Genomic DNA, 16,374 nt, shown 5'->3' on the forward strand with positions numbered 1-16,374 from the left:
TCGGCAGGACTGTGGTGGGAACACGGTGTGGCTGAGGGAGCTCCACCAGGGCCGACACCGCGGGGACGCTGGGGACAGCTCTGGGGCTTGGGATGGGTATGGAGCCGTGAGGAGGGGGTCAGCGCTGCCCTCCACAGCCCCCAGCCGTGGTGGGTCTGTGCCAGCAGGAAAGGGAGGGCAGCGGCCCATGGTGAGGCGGCGCAGGTCCCTCCCGCGCACGGCACTCCCATCGTGTCGTTTCGCATCCCCAAACTCGCTTCCAAAAAAGCATTTCCTCCTGCCGTGGTTGGGTGTAAAAGCCTGTGTGGGGAGGGCTGGCGCTCACTCACCACACACCGTGTGCTGCTGGCGGTGGCCATGGGGTGCCAGGGCGCCCGGCCCGGGCACTGAGCTGCCCCAGCACCCACCACCTGGCCCCCTCGCCCCCCGGCATGACCCAGCTGCATGGCCGCAAGGATGAAGCGCTGCTGCCTGGGGGTGGCTTGGGTGAGTGCAGCGGCACCGGCGTCCTGCGGACCCCTGGCACCAGTTGCGGGTGCCCCGGGGCTGTGGCTGTGGGGGATCTGCAGTGGGAGGGGGGTAAGTCCAGGGCAGGTGTGCTGGAAACCCTCGCGCCCCCGGCTGAACGCCTGGAACTGGGGTCGCCCTGCGGCAGCACCTGCAGCTGGGAACAGTGGGCATGGTCGCAGGGACCGCAGGCACAGCCACGGGGACTGCCGGGGTGGTGCAGCCACAATGGCTGCGGACATGGCCGCAACGCTGCTGTGGGAGCTGCGGACCCGGTGCCCGGTGCTGGGGCTGCAGGGGGGGCCCTGCCACAGGCACCAGCTGTGCAGACAGCCTGCGGACACGGGTCAGGCTGGTGGTGACTGCCAGAGCCGTCCCGGCAATGGGTGGGGGTGTTCCCGGCACACAGGTGCCAGGAGCGGAGGCCGCGCCGGGGCTGTGTTACAGGCAGGGTGGTGCTGGCACAGCAGAGGAAGGGGGGGCTCCCGGCAGCGGGACGGCTCCTGGGCCTTCAGCTCTGCTCTGCGGGGGCTCCACGCGCCCCGCTCACCATCAGCTCGGGCAGGCCGTGCCCCGCCACAGGCAGGCCGTGCCTCAGCGGTGACTCAGATGTGCCATTGGCAGCCGAGCCGAGGCGGCCGCCCCGATCTGCTGTCGGCACTTCGCGAGCAGGACGCCTGTGCGCGGTTTCCAGTCTGTGGCGGGTTTAATAGAAAATGATTCAGTTGCTGTAATCGGGGCCATCGCGGCTGGGAAATCCAGCCCCCAGTAAGGAATCCCCTGGCTCCCTGCCCGCGCCGGGGCGCTCCCTGGGGCGGGGGTGCTGCCGCGGGCACCCCCTGGCTGCCCCTGCCCGGCTCTCTGGAGTGCGGGGGCTCCCCTGGGGGCAGCACCCGGAGCCCACGGGAGCGGTGACCTACTTTGGGACGTACGTACGAGGCACGATAGCATCAGGGAGAGCGTGAGCCAGGCACGGCTTCCTCTTGGGCAGGAAATCATCTCCTCTGCGAGAGATAAACCCCAGGAAAGCCAACCTCGCGGCTTAACCCTTCGGCTGCTGGCGTCCTGCCAGGCTGGCCATCCGTCCCACGGGCAGAGCACCAGTGGTGGCCCCTGCGCCACCTCCCTCGGCCCCAGTGACAAGGCGGGGGACAGGTGGCTGAGCATCCCATCAGCCTGGCGGCACCATTTGCAGAGCACACGTGGGGCACCCGGTGGCGGCCCCCCAGGCACAGGGGGTGGCGCAGCAGCTCCCGCAGTGTCTGTGCCTCGTGGTGCCGGCAGGAAATCGCCTGCTTGGGTACAGCGGGGAGAGCGCAGCACAGGGGCTGCCACGGGGCATTCCCAGGCCCCACGCCCACGCAGCTCCAGGGCACGTGGGGCTGCAGCTCCAGCCGTTCTACCCAGTGCGACACCGGTGCCGAGCAGCACCGGGCCAGGCTCCGCTCCAGCTCCAATAGCCCAGCGTGTGCAGCTGGAAAGGGAGGAGCACGGTGCAAGGGGCACCCCGCTCCTGGGGTGCCCCGGCTGCCTGCATCCCTGCCTGCTCCCTGCCCGCAGGTGCTCCTGGCCACGCTGCGGCTGGCAGCGAGTGAATCGCAGCCCCTGGGGGCGCAGGACCGCGTCGTGCTGCAGGGACAGCGGGTGCTGGTGCAGCTGCCTGCCCGCCCACAGAGGCACACTGCCAGACCCCGCTGCCCCGCCGGCATGAACTGGATCGAGGGGACTCACCAGTGCTGCACCCCCTGTCCTGCAGGTGAGAGCTGCCCAGCCAGCATGGCACGGCACGCTGCGGCACACCGGTTGCATTGCACTGGGTGGCCATGCTCCCTGCTGTCCCCACAGGGACATTCCTGCGCAGCTCGTGCTCAAGCCGCGGCAACGACAGTGACTGCGCTCCTTGTCCCACCGGTACCTTCCGTGCCCAGCCCAACACCTTCCGCGAGTGCCAGGCTTGCTACGAGTGCGACCGTCACGGTGAGCTGGTGCTGTGCCACATGGTGTTGCGCTGTGCCATGCAGCGCCTGTGCTGTGCTGCTCACCACCTGTCTCCTGCAGCTTTCCAGAGCGTGCTGAGCAACTGCTCGGCCACCAGCAACATCGCCTGCGGCTGCGAGCCTGGCCGCTTCCGCGACTGCCTCGATGAACACTGCAGTGAGTTCTCCTGCCGGCAGTGCCAGCCCTGCACCGGGCGGCTCATCCAGCGGCCCTGTGAGTTCTGCCGCCTGCCCCTGGCCAGTCGCACCCAGCGGTGCCGCCAGTCTGACCCCCACCCTCTCCACAGGCACACAGCTGCAGGACACGCTCTGCGGCACCTGCAAGCCCGACTTCTATGCTGAGGGGGGCGAGTGCCGGCCATGCCACACGTGAGTGCTGACCGTCCCTGTGCCCTGGCTGGGGACACGCGCAGGGCTGTGGCACGGCACCCATGGCTCCCTGTCCTTGCAGGAACGCCCAGGAGACCTGCGGCAAGGAGTGCCAGCGGGTGTGCAGCAGCAGCGGCGGCCGAGGTGCAGGGGCGGTGGGGCCAGGGGTGGTGGCGCAGGGGACGCCACACCAGCTGGCTGATGAGGACGCTCCCGCTCCTCCTTGCAGGCTCGGGGCTGGAGTACGTCCTGCTGGCGCTCACCGGGCCCCTCTTCCTGGGCGCCCTTGCCATCTACCACAAGAGGCGGCGGCTTCGGCAAAATGCCCTGGCGGGTGGCACCCTCCCTGTGGCACAGGCAGCCACCCCTACAGCTGAGGCGGCGGCCAGGCCATGGTGCCAAGCCAGTGCCTGGGGCTGGGACAGTCTGTGCTGGACCCGGCCGTGCTCTCCCCCGAGGATGGAGCACGGCACCGGCACAGCGAGGTGGAGCCCCCAGCACTGGGCGCTGCTGCAGGAGCAGCCCCGCGGCACAGCCCAGCCGGGCGGCGAGCGGGACCCCTCCTCCCCCCCGGAGCCCCGCGCTGCCCTGCTGCAGGGCAGCCAGCTCTACGCCGTCATCGACGCGGTGCCGGTGCGGCGCTGGAAGGAGTTCATGCGGGTGCTGGAGCTGCGGGAAGCGGAGATCGAGCTGGTGGAGCTGGAGGTGGCCCACATCCGTGACCAGCAGTATGAGATGCTGAAGCGCTGGTGCCAGCAGACCAGCGCCACGCTCGACCGCATCTTCGCCGCCCTGGAGCACATGGATCTGGGTGGCTGTGCCGAGGCTCTGCGCCGGAGCCTGCCAGCGGGCCCCTGACCCCGGCACTGCCGCCCTGCCGGAAGGAGCTCCCAGCACCTCCCCGGCTCGCCAAGCACCTCAGGCAAGCCGTACCCCTAAGTATTGTTACTTACGCCGTGTAGACATTTTATGTCAGTTTTATGTCCCCTCCACGCCCGCTTGCCCCCCCTATTTATGTCCTCCTGCTCCCAGGGCCAGGGGGGACGCTGTGCCCCGGCACACTGGCTGCCCAGCCGCTCGCGGGACGAGCGGGCATCGAGCCTGCCGCAAACCCATGGGATAGTTCTCGAGGCCGCCTGCTGCCAGGTGTGCCTGCCCCCACCCCAATAAAGCGGAGTGTTCTCCAACTGCCGGCCCCTGGCCCTTCTTCCCGGCACTGCACTAGCCCGTCAGGGCACCGGGGCACTGCTGGCATCAGAGCCACCACCAGTGATGTGGCCACCACCGGTGATGAAGGCAACATGAGTGATGGTGGCGATGGGGGAACCACATGGGCGCGGCGTGGCACGGGCAGGGGTGGCGTGGGCAGCCCCAGGAAGGCGCGGGGCACTGCTGGCTGGGTTCATCGCTTTAATTGCTGGAAAGGCAGGCGGTCCGGAGCAGAGGTGAGCCGGGAGCCAGCCTCGAGCGGCTCTGGAGCCAGGAGGGGCAGGATTGGAGGCAAGTGATGCCAGTGGGGAGCACGGGGAGCCAGCAGCACGGTGAGCCCACCGCAGTGCGTAAGCCGGGCGTCCCGCATGGAGCCAGGTGCCCCTCACCGCAATAGCTCGCTTTGCAAAGGGCAGGATGGGGTGGCAGCAGGATGGGGGGCTACGTGTGCCCGAGGCAGTGGGGGGCTCCTCCGGGTCGGGCTACACAGCCATCCATGGCGGGAGGAGGGTGCCAAGGCGCGTCCCGGTCTGCGGTGTGACCCACCGGCCTCCTCCCGCCACGAAGAGCCGGGATGCAGTGTGGCGTGGCTAGTGCTTGGCTATGTCCCCCTTCTTGAGGATGATCTGCCGCTGCCAGGGCGCCAGCTTTGTCTCATCGTACCCGAGAGTCCTTAGCTTTTCTGACTGCTCCTTCTCCTTCTCCTCTTCCTCCCGCTTCTGCTTCTCCTGCTCTTTCCTGCTTGGCAGCGGAGGGCACAGGGCACTATGGTCACTGGAGCCGCCATGCCCGCGCACCCGCCCAGGGAAGGTCTCCCAACACTCACCGTTTCTGCTCCCTGCGAAGGCAAAGGGAAGAGTGGGGTTAGCGGAGCCGTGGGGACAGCTGGCTGGTGCAGCAGCCCCCAGACCCGGCTCACCTCTCCTCCTCCAGCTTCTTGCGCAGGATGTCCCTCCTCCAGGCTGGCATGCTGGCCAGGCGTGCCTCCTCCTCCTTCTCCTGCAACAGACAGACGTGTTAGCGGCACCGCCAGGAGCCTGCCCTCGCCACCGGCTCTGCAGGCAGTGGCATCACCCTAGTGTGTTGGCACCACGTCCTGCTGGCGGCCAGGCTGCTCTGTGCGCCCAGCACGCTGCTGGCGGGGCTCGCCGGTGTGTGGCTTGCTGGTACATGGCTCCCCAACATCGCCCGCCTTCTGCCGGCGCAGGGAGGAGGAAGGAGTGCGCAGCGCGGCCAGCCCTTCGCAGCACATCACAGCTTTATTGCACTGACACGCGGGGCCCACACCGCCCTGGCACTGCAAACGCCACACCAGAGGGGAGCGCAGCCCCGGCGCTACGCCCCCCTGCACAACACACAGCCACGGCAAGCGGCACGCCACAACCTCGGCCCGGGGCCACACAAACCAAGACCGAGCCCTTCACCGAGCCGAGCAGAGCCGCGGCACTGCCAGAGCCGCAGCGGCGGCTGAGGAACCCAGACACTGGTTCTCACTGCCCCGGCTGCCCCCGAGCTGGTCCTGGCCAGCCCCATGCCACACCGCTGGCACTGCCCGCACCATCCTGCTGAGCTCAGGTGTCAGACATCTCTGCCTCCTTCTCCTTCCAGAAGGAGAAGCTGCGGTCGATGAAGCGGCAGACATCCTCCTCACTGAACTCGCCCAGCTCTGGCACTGGCACTACCACCCCCTCCCGCGCCGGGGCCACGGTGGGGGGCTCCAGCAGGCTCTCCACCACTGCGGCAGGGCCATCCCCGAAAAACTCCTGCACGAGGTCCTCGAAGCCGTCGAGCCAGCCGCGGTGGCCAGCCTCAACCCGCTCCAGCGCGGCGCGGTGGAAGCGGCGGACGCGGGGCCAGCTGTGGCTGCCCAGACGGTCGAACATCTCATAGCAGAGGAGGTGGCGGAACCGCCGCTCCTCGGGGCTGAGCGGCATCTCCAGCAGCTGGAAGTAGCCCAGCATGAAGAGGTCGAGCGGGAGGCTGTCGTGGGGCACGGGCGAGCCGCCGACGTGCGGCAGGAAGTGCTGGGGCCAGTGGAGCCCCGCGGCGCGGCTCAGCCGTCGGAGCTGCCGGCGCGGCACCCGGCGGGCCACGCTCCGCCAGCGGGCCAGCAGCCGCCCCGCCGCCCGCCGCAACCGCTCCTCGCCGGGCGCCGCCGCCAGCGCCCGCTGCCTCCAGTGCTGCAGGAACAGGCGGGCTGCGCGCTCCCGCCGCGCCTCGGCGCGTTCCCGCGGCGCCCCGGCCCCGTACTCCTCCTCCAGGACGGGCCGGCGGGCGCTGCCGGGGGGCTGCACCCGCCTGCGCTTGGTCATCCCCCCCGGCCCCTCGTAGTTGGCCTTGAGGCTGCGGACGGAGACGCCGCAGCCCAGGAGCTCCCGGCGGGGGTCGTGCTGGGCGCCGGGACCCCCCCGTTCCCGTTCCCGTTCCCGTTCCCGTTCCTGTTCCCGTTCCTGTTCCCCCGGGCCGGCCGGCGGCGGGGACGCGCTCCTCGGCAGCGCGGGGGGGCGGCTGCCGCGGGCGGGGGGCGCGGGCAGCGGCGGGAGCGGCGGCAGCTCCTCCTCGGGCCGCGCCCCGTGCATCACCCGCAGGCTGCCCAGCCGCCGCTCCAGGCGCCGCACGTCCTCCTCCCGCACCGGCCGCCCGGCGGCGCCCGCCGTGCCCCCGCGGGACCCCCCTACCTTGCGCCGCTGCTCCTCCTCCTCCTGCATGCGGAGCTGCAGCTTGCGCACCAGCACCTGCCGCTTCCACTCAGGGATGGGCCGACCCTGCTCGTCGTGGCTCGGCACCAGCGTCTCTGCCTCCACCGGCGCCCCCGCGCCCGCCGCCGGCACCGGCGAGCTCCCGTTCAGCACCGGCTCCGGCGAGCCCCCCGCCAGGCAGCGCGGCGGCGCGGCAGCCTCGGGGGTGGCGGGCGGGGTGGGCGTCCTGGTGGGAGACGGCGAGGACGCCGGCGAGTCTGCCTGCGGAGGGAGGCCGGAGGGGGTCGGTGGGCGCCTGCCGTTCCCAGCCCCCGGCCCCGGCTCCCCCGCTGCCACCTACGTTGGCGCCTGCCTGGCCGCTGCCGGAGAAGACGGTGGTGAAGCCTTTGCTCTGCGGCGTCGGCTTGAGGCTCTTCCCGGCCTTGATCTCAGCCAGCAGCTCCGAGTTGTCGCCGGTGGGGGACATCATGTTGAAGGACTTGGTGCCTGGAGGGAGGCAGGGCGGGCAGTGAGGGTCCCCCCGGCGGCAGCCCCCCAGCATTCCCCGCCGGCTCAAGGGCACGGCGGTTGCAGGGTGGACGGCTGAATGCCCCCCATCCCCGGGAGCCGCTGGGACTCCCGTCGGAGCAGCATCCCAGGTCTCAGTCCCCCAGGCCCGTGGGACCAGCACCCTGGCAGCCAGGCACTGGGTCCATGGGACCCCAGCAGACCAGCACCCCGTCACCCAGCTCACCGGGTCCACAGCACCCAGCTCCCTGGGTCCACGGGACCAGCATCCCAGCTCCCAGCTCACTGGGTACATGGGACCCTGCTGGAACAGCACTCGGCGCCCAGGTCCTGTGGCCCCAGCACAGCTCCAGCCCCAAGTGCCACCCTCCCCACGGCACCTGCTGTGACCACAGTCACCGGCCTGTGGAGGAATAGCTCTGCGGCTGGCATCAGCTCTGGCACTGCCGGATAGTCCTGAGCCACTGGGTGGCCCTGGACCCCCTGCCCTCCCCCACAGCCCCCAGAAACACCGCATCAAAAGCCCTTGCCCACCCCCCTGCCGGCTGCAAGCCCTGCATGGCACCGGCACCAGGGCATGCAATGCCCTGGGGATGCCCGCACCGCTGGTCATGCCTCCCGCGCCGTGAGCACCCACCGTCCGTGCCAGCCATGTGTGGGTCCCTAACGGCCCATAGTGCTGTGCCAAAGCAGAGCCCCCTCCCCACCGCCAGGACCCGCAGCTCGTGCCGCTCAGCCGCGCCGGGGCCAGACGGCTCTGGGTGCTGAGAGCCCAGCAGGGCACACGCGCTGCCATCCAGCGCCAGCTGAGACCCCCCAGCCCTGGGAACCGGTGCTAATAAAGCGGACGCCAAGCGGCGGCCAAGCCCGCTGGCTGCAATCAGCGGCGGGGGAGCGGCCGGTGCGCTCACGTGGTGGGGTCACGCCGGCCGGCTGAGCGTGAACAAAGGCCCTCTGTGCGCAGGGCCGGCGGCGGGGCCGTGGGGGCCGCGGGGCCCCGGCTGCGTGCCCAGCCCTGCCAGCCCTGCTCGTTGGCTTCGGCAGCCCCACGCCGGCACTTGTGGCGCCCACATGGCAGACTGGCCTGGCGACGCAGTGGCAAGGGCTTGGTGGGCAGGAGGGCTGCGGGCAGCTGCCAGCCCCGGCAGCCGTCAGTGGCCGGTGGCTCCAGCGCAGGATGGTGCCAGGTCAGGCCCCTCTAGCCGTGCCCCGCGCCGGGGCACCCCCTGAGCAGGGAGGAGTGCGGGGCTGCGATACTTACTCTTCATTTGCCTGAGTGCCTTTCCTCCTAGGGGGAGAAGCAGAGAGGCGGCGCAGGGTGCGCGGCAAAGGAAGGATTTGGCCACCGCAAGACAAGAGAGAAGAGAAGCGGCCAGCAGTGAGAGCAGGCGGGGGCGGGCGGGCATGGGGGCCCCCGCGCCGACACCGGAGGAGAGAAGGACAGAGAGGCCGTCAGGAGCCGCGCAGCCAGAGCGCCACAGGAGGAGACGCAATGCAGCCGATGGTGTGGTGCCCAGGATTGCTCCCTGTGCCCACCCAGCTCCCCGCCACTTACTTCCCGTGGAGGAGGAGGAGCGGCGGGGGCCGGCAGGGGTCTCAGCCAGCGGGGGCGGCGGTGGGGGCGGTGGGCAGGCAGCATCAGGCAGCGGCGGGGGCGGCGGTGGTGGCGGCAGCTCGGCACTGGGCTTGCTGTCGCCGTTGCGCATGGTGTCCGCTGAGATGGGTGATGCCTGGAAGAGCACGGGAAGGCGTCGCCCGGTGCCATGGAGCCACGTGCAGGCACACGGCGCGAGGCCAGGGCTCACCTCCTCGCTGTGCGCCATTCGCCGGGGGCCAGGCTGCTCAGCCGCACCGTGCCCCAGGTGCTTGTAGTAGTCACCGGTGCTCGGCTGCTTGCCAAAATTCCTCGACCGCCTGGTGGAGTCGGCACGGCGCAGGCCCTCGGGGCTGCTCTCGCGGGATGTCAGCTGCAACGGGGAGCGCGGTTCAGTGCGGCCGCGCCTGGCAGCGACCAGGGTGGCCGTGGGGCAGAGCTGCAGTGGAGCGGGGCTGTGCCAGCGGTGACCCTGGGACAGATGCGGGGCTGGGGGATGGCAGGTGCATTTCCCCGGGATCCGCTCAGCACAGGGCTGCACCAGGGGCTGCACACCGGGGCGGCAGCGTGTGCTGTCAGCACCTGGCGCTGTGACCCCGGAGCCTGGACCCAGGACCCTGGCCAAGCCTCCCCTGGGATAACTCCCTGGGAACAGGAGTGCCGAGCCCCGGCCCCGCGGATTACTGGGAGCTTATCTCCCGTGGGGCCGGGGCCCAGTTCCAAACCTCTCTCTGAACAGGGTTCTCAGGCAGCGCGGCCTCAGCTCACCCCGGCACATACCGCAGCGGCTTTGCGGGTCGTGCTGCCAAGCACTGGTGCTGCAGGGGGTCACGTCCGTTCCCTGGGTTTGGGGTGCCTCAGCAGCACAGCCCCGCTCTCTGTGCCGGGGCCCCGCTATTAGCATTTCTCCATGCGCCACCTCCACCCACAGCATTTGCACGGTGAGCCCAGGTGCTCGCCAGCACCAGCTGAGTCAACAAGCACCAGCTCAGCGCTTCCTGCTGTGGCTGCCATGGGCGCTGTGCCAGTGCTGGCTCTCACCCCGGCAGCCCCGGCCCCGCTCCGGTGTGAGGGTCCATGCCGCTCAGCCCCGCTGCGTGGGGCACCGGCACTGCGCTGGCACCGCGCCGGCACGCGCCCACACCTCCCACGGGCAGCCCGGCTGTGCAGCCCCAGGCAGGGCTGCTTCTTACCCCAGTAAGCACTAGCGAGCTGGGTCCATGCAGAACGAACACAACGGGGTTCTGAGCCCCACAGGGGCCTGGCGCACTCTGCTCTGCCGAGACCCCCGTCCCATGTGCCCACATCCCCTGTGGTGCTGGGCTCTGCCAGTGCCCTGGCCATGGCTGTGCACCGGGCTCCTGTCCCAGGTGGGGTGGCAAGAGCCGCGGCAGGGGTTTAGGGCAGCCCTGAGCCCACTGTGTCCCTGTCCCCCCAGCCCGCCCCGGGGGGCTGCACCCCTCTTACCTGTGCACACCCGGCTGAGCCCTCTCAGCTCCTGGCAGCACCCGCTGTGCCACCCGACACCTGCAGCGCGGGCGACACCAGAGCTGGCTGCTCGGGTTACAGCCTGCGCAGCCGCCCACGCCCAGTGCAGTGCGGTGCCGGTGGCGTCGCCGAGGCCACGTGGGCGCGGCTGCGGTGCTGGCCACGCGCCGGCCTGCGCGGTGCCTCCAGGTGCCCGTGCCGGCATGGCGGCTGGGCAGGGCCACCTGGTACCGTGCAAGCACAGGAGCATCATCAGCCCCAGCTCGCTGTGCCCTTGCTGCCGGTTGTGTCCCAGCCCCCTGGTGCGTGCCAGTACTGTGGGGCCATGGCCCGAAGCTGCGTCTGGGCCCTCCTGGTTCTGCCAAGAGCTAACAGCTCCCCACAGGGGATCAGTGCCTGGTGGCTTGTCCCCCCTGGGTGGCTTGTCCCCTGACCTGTGTGGCCAGGAGTGGCTATGCGTTGGGCACGGTGCCCGGGGCACAGGGCACACGGTGCGTGGGACGTGGGGCAGTACCTCTCGGCGCAGCGCCTGGCTCTCCACGTGCCGCAGGTTGTTCTTGGCCCGCACGTAGATGTCGGCGGTGTGGGGGGCGGTGGGGGGTGCGGGCGCGGGGTAGCCAGGGGGTGGCGGGGGCGGCTGGGCAGCAGGGGGTGGGGGTGGTGGCGGGGGAAAGGTGGGGGGCGGGGGTGGCGGGGGGCCCTCGCTTGCCGGCCCCCGGCCCCGCGGCCGTGTCTCGGGATCCAGCATGTCCATGTACGCCTGCATGTCCGCCAGCGCCGGCTCGGGCACCCCTGCGCAGGGCAGGGGGTCAGGGGGGCTCACCCCGCGTCCCCTGCCCCGCACCCCCCAGGCCCACACTCACGGGCAGCGGGGGCCCCCGCGGGGCCGCCCCTCTTCTCCCCGGTGCTGGACTGGCTGGAGTGGCAGGAGTCGTAGTTGGAGAGGGTGCTGACGGGGGAGCCCACCTCGAAGCGTGCCTGGGGCGCCGACGTTGTGGTGTTGGGGGACGACATGCCCGAGTCGGGCTGCCGGCACTCCCCGTCCGCCGAGGGGTCTCGCGACAGCACGCGGTGCTCCACACTCTGCCAGGACAGCGGTGCGGTCAGGCGGTGGGAGGAGCAGTGACGCCCCATGTGCTCCCTGTGCACTCGCCCATGGCACGCCACTGTACCATGTTCTCTACCGTGCGCAGGTACTGGGCGCAGTGGCCATGGCCATTGTAGTCAGCGAGGTCAGCCGCTGTGTAGCCATCCTGGTCGCGGATGCTGAGGTCGGCGCCATTCACCACCAGGATCTGGCAGCACTGGGGAGAGGGGGCACGTGGCAGGGCCAGAGGGCGGCCCCCCCGGCCCCGGCGCCCCACCAGCCACCAGCACCCACCTCCAGCTCGCCGTTCTCAGCGGCGTCGTGCAGCGGTGTCCCGCCCCAGCCATCTGCTGTGATCTCCCCGCCGTGCAGCAGCAGCCAGCTCAGCACCTTGGCGTGGCCACGGCTGGCAGCAAAGTGCATGGCCGTGGCCCCCTCGGCGTCCCGCTCCGACAGGCTCACCGTCGTGAAGCTCATCTGTGCGGGCGGGTGGGCTGAGCGCTGGTGCCACCAGCCCCACGCTGTGCTGCCACCCCAGGCCCCCACACCGCCAGGCCATGCCCAGCCAACGCTCACCAGCCAGACGATGACGGTGTTGTGGCCCATCTGGGCAGCGGCGTGCAACGGGGTCATGCCATCGTGGGCACGCGCATGGGGGTCAGCCCCACAGTCCTGCACCAGGTACTGGATGATCTCCAGGTGGCCCTCCTGGCAGGCGAGGTACAGCGGGGTGGCCCCTGTTTTGGTCTGGGCACTCAGCGTGCTGCAAGCGGGGCACAGTGCCCGTCACCCACAGCCACTGCAAGCCAGGATGGGGGACACATGGGTCGCAGGGACACACAGGACACAAGGGACACCCAGGGCACACACTGGCCGGGGGCAGGCAGGGCAGCATTAGGACTGCGCATTGTGGCACCGTGGGCAGCGTGGGCAGGGTGGGCTGGGAGCCATCCACCCCTTAGCTCCCCGCTGGGTCCCTGTGCAGCAGCGGCCACTGCAGCGGGAGGTCACTAAGTTAATCAGCCTGCTTAGGCTAAGCTCCTTCCTCCGGCTGTTTTTGGACACTGCAATTTAGCAGTATTTTAAAATAAGCAGCTTAGGTAGCACCGTCCACAGGGGAGCCGGCAGGGAAAGGCTGGCCTGCACCACGGTGCTGACCGGCCCTGCTGCCCCCTGCCAGCTCTGCTGCCAGGCACGGGTGTCCCCCTGCCACCCCAGTGCACCTTGGCATCCCCATGTCCCACACTGTGTATCCTGAATCGTCCATCCTGCATCCCACACCCCATAGCCCTGTGTTGTCCATTCTGCATCCCACATCCCCACTCACAGGAAGCTGTTTTATCAAGTGCTCCATGAAAAAACCTGTTGAATATTTAAAAAAGGAAGAGCAATAAATACTCTTCTCTGCTATCGCAACGATCATGGGCCCTTAATAATTGATCCCTGTAACTGTGAGACGGGCTGCAGCCAGCACTACCTTCCCACTGCGCCGTGCCGCAGCCCCAGGCCGTCAATGCCGCTGGGCTCCCGCAACAGGGGCTGGGGCCAGGCCTGCAGGCAGGGGACAGCGGGGGAACAGGCACACGTTCAGCCCCTGGTTGCCATTCCCCACTAATTGGGGAAGCCACTTGAGCAAGCGCTGGTAAACTGCTTTGCCAGATGACTGCGACCTCACGCCGGGCCACTGGCTACTGGGTTCCCCATGGGGCTGGGGCGAAGGTGGGTTGGGAGCACCACTGTCCCACTGCAGCACCCAGGGGTTGGATTTCTCAGCTGTAACGGAGCCTCCAGACAGGTGTGGGGCCAGGAGCGGGGTGAACCCTGAATAATTCAGGGGGAAGGCGGCAACGGCAGTGGAGCAACCCCAGCAAGAAGCGCGAAAGCCAACATGGGAGGGCTGCACCACACCGTGCCGATACCACGGGTACTGAGCAGGAGCCGCGGCTGGGCTGGGGCTGTGGGCTGCGGAGGGTTAATCCCACAGGTGCCCAGGGCTGAGCTGGCACAGCTGGGGTGGGGGGATAAAGAGCTGGGGAGGCTGCGGCCGGTGAGTGCCGTGGGGTCACAGGGACCATGCAACGGGCTCGGTGGCCCTGCCTGGCAGGTAGGATGGGGGGTGTGGGGTCGTGGCACCCGAGACAGTCGGGTACTGAGCCCCGGTTCACGTCCCACTGCGCACGTCCTCGCACTCGCAGCCCCGGAGCCCGCCGGGTCGGTGCGGGGCGGCGGCGCACCCCGCAGGCTCCACCGTGGGAAATCAGAGCGGGGCCGCCGGCGCGGCTGCTGCAGACCCGCGGGGAGTCGGTTCCGCCGGCCCGGTGGGCGACTCTACCGTGTAACCCGGAGCACCAGCCCGGCCCCGATACCGCTCGGGAGGCAAAGCGGGGCCGCCGCCGACGGGGTACCGGCCGAGCGCGGCTGCCGTGCCCGGCGATGCCCGCGGGCCCCGGGCGGGGGGAACGGCCCCTCCCGGGCGGGCGGCCCAATCCCTTTACATAACAGCGGGCGGACAAAGGCCGCTGTGTTATCGCCCCGCGCCAGGAGCCCGGCGAACCGACACGGCGGCAATATTTCTGCCAGCGCTCGCCGCCCTCCTCCTCACCCTTTCTGGGCCATAAAGAAGGTGCAGCTGCCTGCCCGGCCTGATAACGCGGCCGCGTTGCCCTTGGAGCTGGGGAACGCGGGTGGCTGCCGCATCCGTCCCCAGCCCTGGCACCGAGCCCGGCGGCCGGAGGGAGGGATGGGGGGGCAGCGGGCACCCTGCTCCCCCGCCGGTGGGTGGCGAGCTTCCCGTGTGGAGCCCGTCTCGCCCGCCGGCAGCGGGGACGGTTACCTTGGGCAGTGTCCCAAGAGGAGTCGCAGGGACGGGAAATCCCCTTTGGCCGCGGCGTAGTGGACGGGCAGCGCTCCCGTGTCTGTGGCCGCCGTGGGGTCGCTGCCCCCGAAGCGGAGGAGCCAGTCGATCACCTCGTGGTGACCGAAGCGGGCTGCCAGGTGTAGGATGGTGGCACCGGAGTTGTCTGTATCCTGCGGGAGGAAGCGGGGCGGCCGTCGGGGGCCGGGAAACGTGCGTGGGGCCGGGGGCCACTGGCTGGAGGTCCCGGCAGCACGGAGCAGAGCCAGCAGGAGGGACGGGCCGTCGGAGGGACCGTGTGACAAGCGTGCTGCCCTCCGGCGGGGCCGTGTGCCACCCGCACACAGCGGGCGCGGCACAAAGCCCTCTCGTTCTGCCGGCGGCGGGCAGCCCCTGCCCGCGGGGCCCCGCTGTGCCGCCGGCCCGGCCGCCCTCCGCGCTCGGCGGGGCGCGGGCAGAGCTGGCCCCCGGCCAGGGGGTTGCCGCAGCGCGCTGACCCCGTCCTTCCCGCTTAATCCGCGCTCCCAGCCCCTCCGCCGCCTCCTCTTCCTCCCGCCCGTCACATGTCGTTAGCTCTCGGCCGGCCCCGGGGCAAGCCGCTTACCGCCCCGGTCCTGCCGTTGTGTAACCCCGGGAGGGGCCGGCAGCCCCGGGCAAGGCCCCGAAGGGTCTGCGCCCCCTTGGGGCTGAGCCCCCCCGGGATGCCGGGGACCCTCCGGCTGCCAGCCGGTCTGCACGGCGGTGTCATGCCCGTGCTGGTCCGGACCCCGGCGCGCCGGCGAGAAAGCTGGAGGGTCCAGGCGCGACCGTCTCCTCCCGGTTGCCCGAGCCCACCCGGACCCGCTGCTCCCTCCCGCCGCTCCTCGCGCTCCCGCTCGCACCTGCACGCCGCAGCCCCCCTGCGTGAGCAGCCACTGGAGACAGGCGAGGTTGCCGGTGGCGGCGGCGTCGTGGGCCGGCGTGGCCCCGTTGCGCGCCCGCGCGTCCCCGGGGAGCGCGGCCTCGGCCGCCAGATACCGGAGGCAGGCGAGGCGGCCGGCGCGGGCGGCGTGGTGAGCGGGGGAGGCGCCCAGGGCGTCCCGCAGCCCCGGCCGGAGCAGCCCGGCCGCCCGCAGCCCCCGCAGCGCCTCCACGTCGCCCTGCCTCGCCGCCAGCAGCGCCCGCTCCAGCGCCATCCCGGCGGCGGCCCCGGCGGCGGCCCCGGCCGCCGCTTGGCACTGCGTGGCGCTGCCACCCCGCCGGCCCCCGGCCCCGCCGGCTCCTCCTTCTCCTCCCCCGGGGCCGCCCCTCCCCCCGCCCCTCCCGACGGCGCGGCGGCTGCCCGCTGCCGCTGCTCGGGACCCTAGGCAGCCGCCGCCGGCCCCTGCCAGGGCAGCCGGGCTTGCCAGCCCGCGGACGGCCCGCGGGACACCGGGAGCCGCCGGTCCCCTGCTGCCGGCGCTGTCCTGGGAAGCTGCTGCCTCCCCGCTCCGCCCCGTGGGTGTCCCCTTCCCCCGCCCGCCACCGCGGCGGTGCTGGTCTTCTCCGGCAGCCCCGACGTGTGCCCGCCGGCCCCGGCAAAACCGGCAGGACGGTATGCCGGGCGCGCTGCCCTGCCTCCTCTCGTCGCGGGGGGGCCGGGACGAGCGGCGGGGAGGGTAGGCCAGCGGAAACCGACGGCGGGACCCGTGGGCAGCGCGGGAAGCGGCGGCGGCCTCCCTGGGCACCGGCAGCGGGCAGGAGGCGACACTTCCGCCGTCAGCACCGCGGAGAGCGGCGGCTCGCGCGCTCAGCACCGCGGACAGCGGCACGGCCGGTACCGGAGCGCTGCAGTACCGCGTCCCCGCCGGGCCCCGCGCCGCCTCCCGCCGCCGCCGAGATACGCCAGGCGAGAGCCCCGGGACCCCCGGGCCGCTCTCACCGCCCCGTTTGCCCGCGGAGCCCCAAGCGCCTCTCGCAGAAGCGTCGCCCTGTTCTGTCCCCACCCAGACCTCCGCCCGCGCCCGGCACGATCCGTCACCGGTTACTCGGGGCCGCCGCCTCCGCCCGTCCCGCAAACCCCGGGCGCCCCGCGAAGCTCTTTC

At 71.1% G+C, this 16,374-nt stretch overlaps 3 protein-coding genes across 7 annotated transcripts; 1 reads left to right on the top strand and 2 right to left on the bottom strand.

Annotated features, from left to right (window-relative positions):
• The first annotated feature begins 215 nt into the window (after nt 1–215).
• Nucleotides 216–4,133, top strand: TNFRSF25 (TNF receptor superfamily member 25). Its single transcript, XM_021281870.2, has 7 exons — nt 216–486; nt 2,068–2,263; nt 2,353–2,484; nt 2,566–2,718; nt 2,792–2,873; nt 2,956–3,017; nt 3,103–4,133. Exons 1-7 carry the CDS (start codon nt 445–447, stop codon nt 3,729–3,731), a joined length of 1,296 nt encoding a protein of 431 aa, XP_021137545.2. The 5' UTR covers nt 216–444; the 3' UTR covers nt 3,732–4,133.
• A 137-nt stretch (nt 4,134–4,270) lies between these two features.
• LOC102086441 (espin) lies at nt 4,271–15,535 on the bottom strand. Of its 5 annotated transcripts, none has more exons than XM_065037750.1 (15): nt 15,193–15,534; nt 14,291–14,484; nt 12,034–12,220; nt 11,752–11,934; nt 11,555–11,674; nt 11,234–11,453; nt 10,885–11,162; nt 9,094–9,255; nt 8,844–9,018; nt 8,550–8,576; nt 7,122–7,267; nt 6,761–7,042; nt 5,002–5,081; nt 4,909–4,920; nt 4,271–4,820 (listed from the first exon to the last, which is right to left on the bottom strand). In XM_065037750.1, the coding sequence occupies exons 1-15, from the start codon at nt 15,484–15,486 to the stop codon at nt 4,673–4,675; spliced, it is 2,508 nt and encodes an 835-aa protein (XP_064893822.1). In that variant the 5' UTR covers nt 15,487–15,534; the 3' UTR covers nt 4,271–4,672. The 5 variants fall into 5 exon arrangements, with proteins under 5 accessions (XP_064893822.1, XP_064893820.1, XP_064893823.1 ...); XM_065037748.1 differs by having other exon boundaries at nt 11,543–11,674; nt 15,193–15,533; XM_065037751.1 differs by lacking the exon at nt 8,550–8,576 and having other exon boundaries at nt 11,543–11,674; nt 15,193–15,532.
• LOC135575961 (espin-like protein) lies at nt 5,088–6,754 on the bottom strand. The gene has a single exon (XM_065037796.1). It carries the CDS (start codon nt 6,659–6,661, stop codon nt 5,654–5,656), a length of 1,008 nt encoding a protein of 335 aa, XP_064893868.1. The 5' UTR covers nt 6,662–6,754; the 3' UTR covers nt 5,088–5,653.
• Nucleotides 15,536–16,374: the final 839 nt, after the last annotated feature.

This window comes from Columba livia, chromosome 21, assembly GCF_036013475.1.
Source record: "Columba livia isolate bColLiv1 breed racing homer chromosome 21, bColLiv1.pat.W.v2, whole genome shotgun sequence".
Lineage (NCBI taxonomy): Eukaryota > Metazoa > Chordata > Aves > Columbiformes > Columbidae > Columba > Columba livia.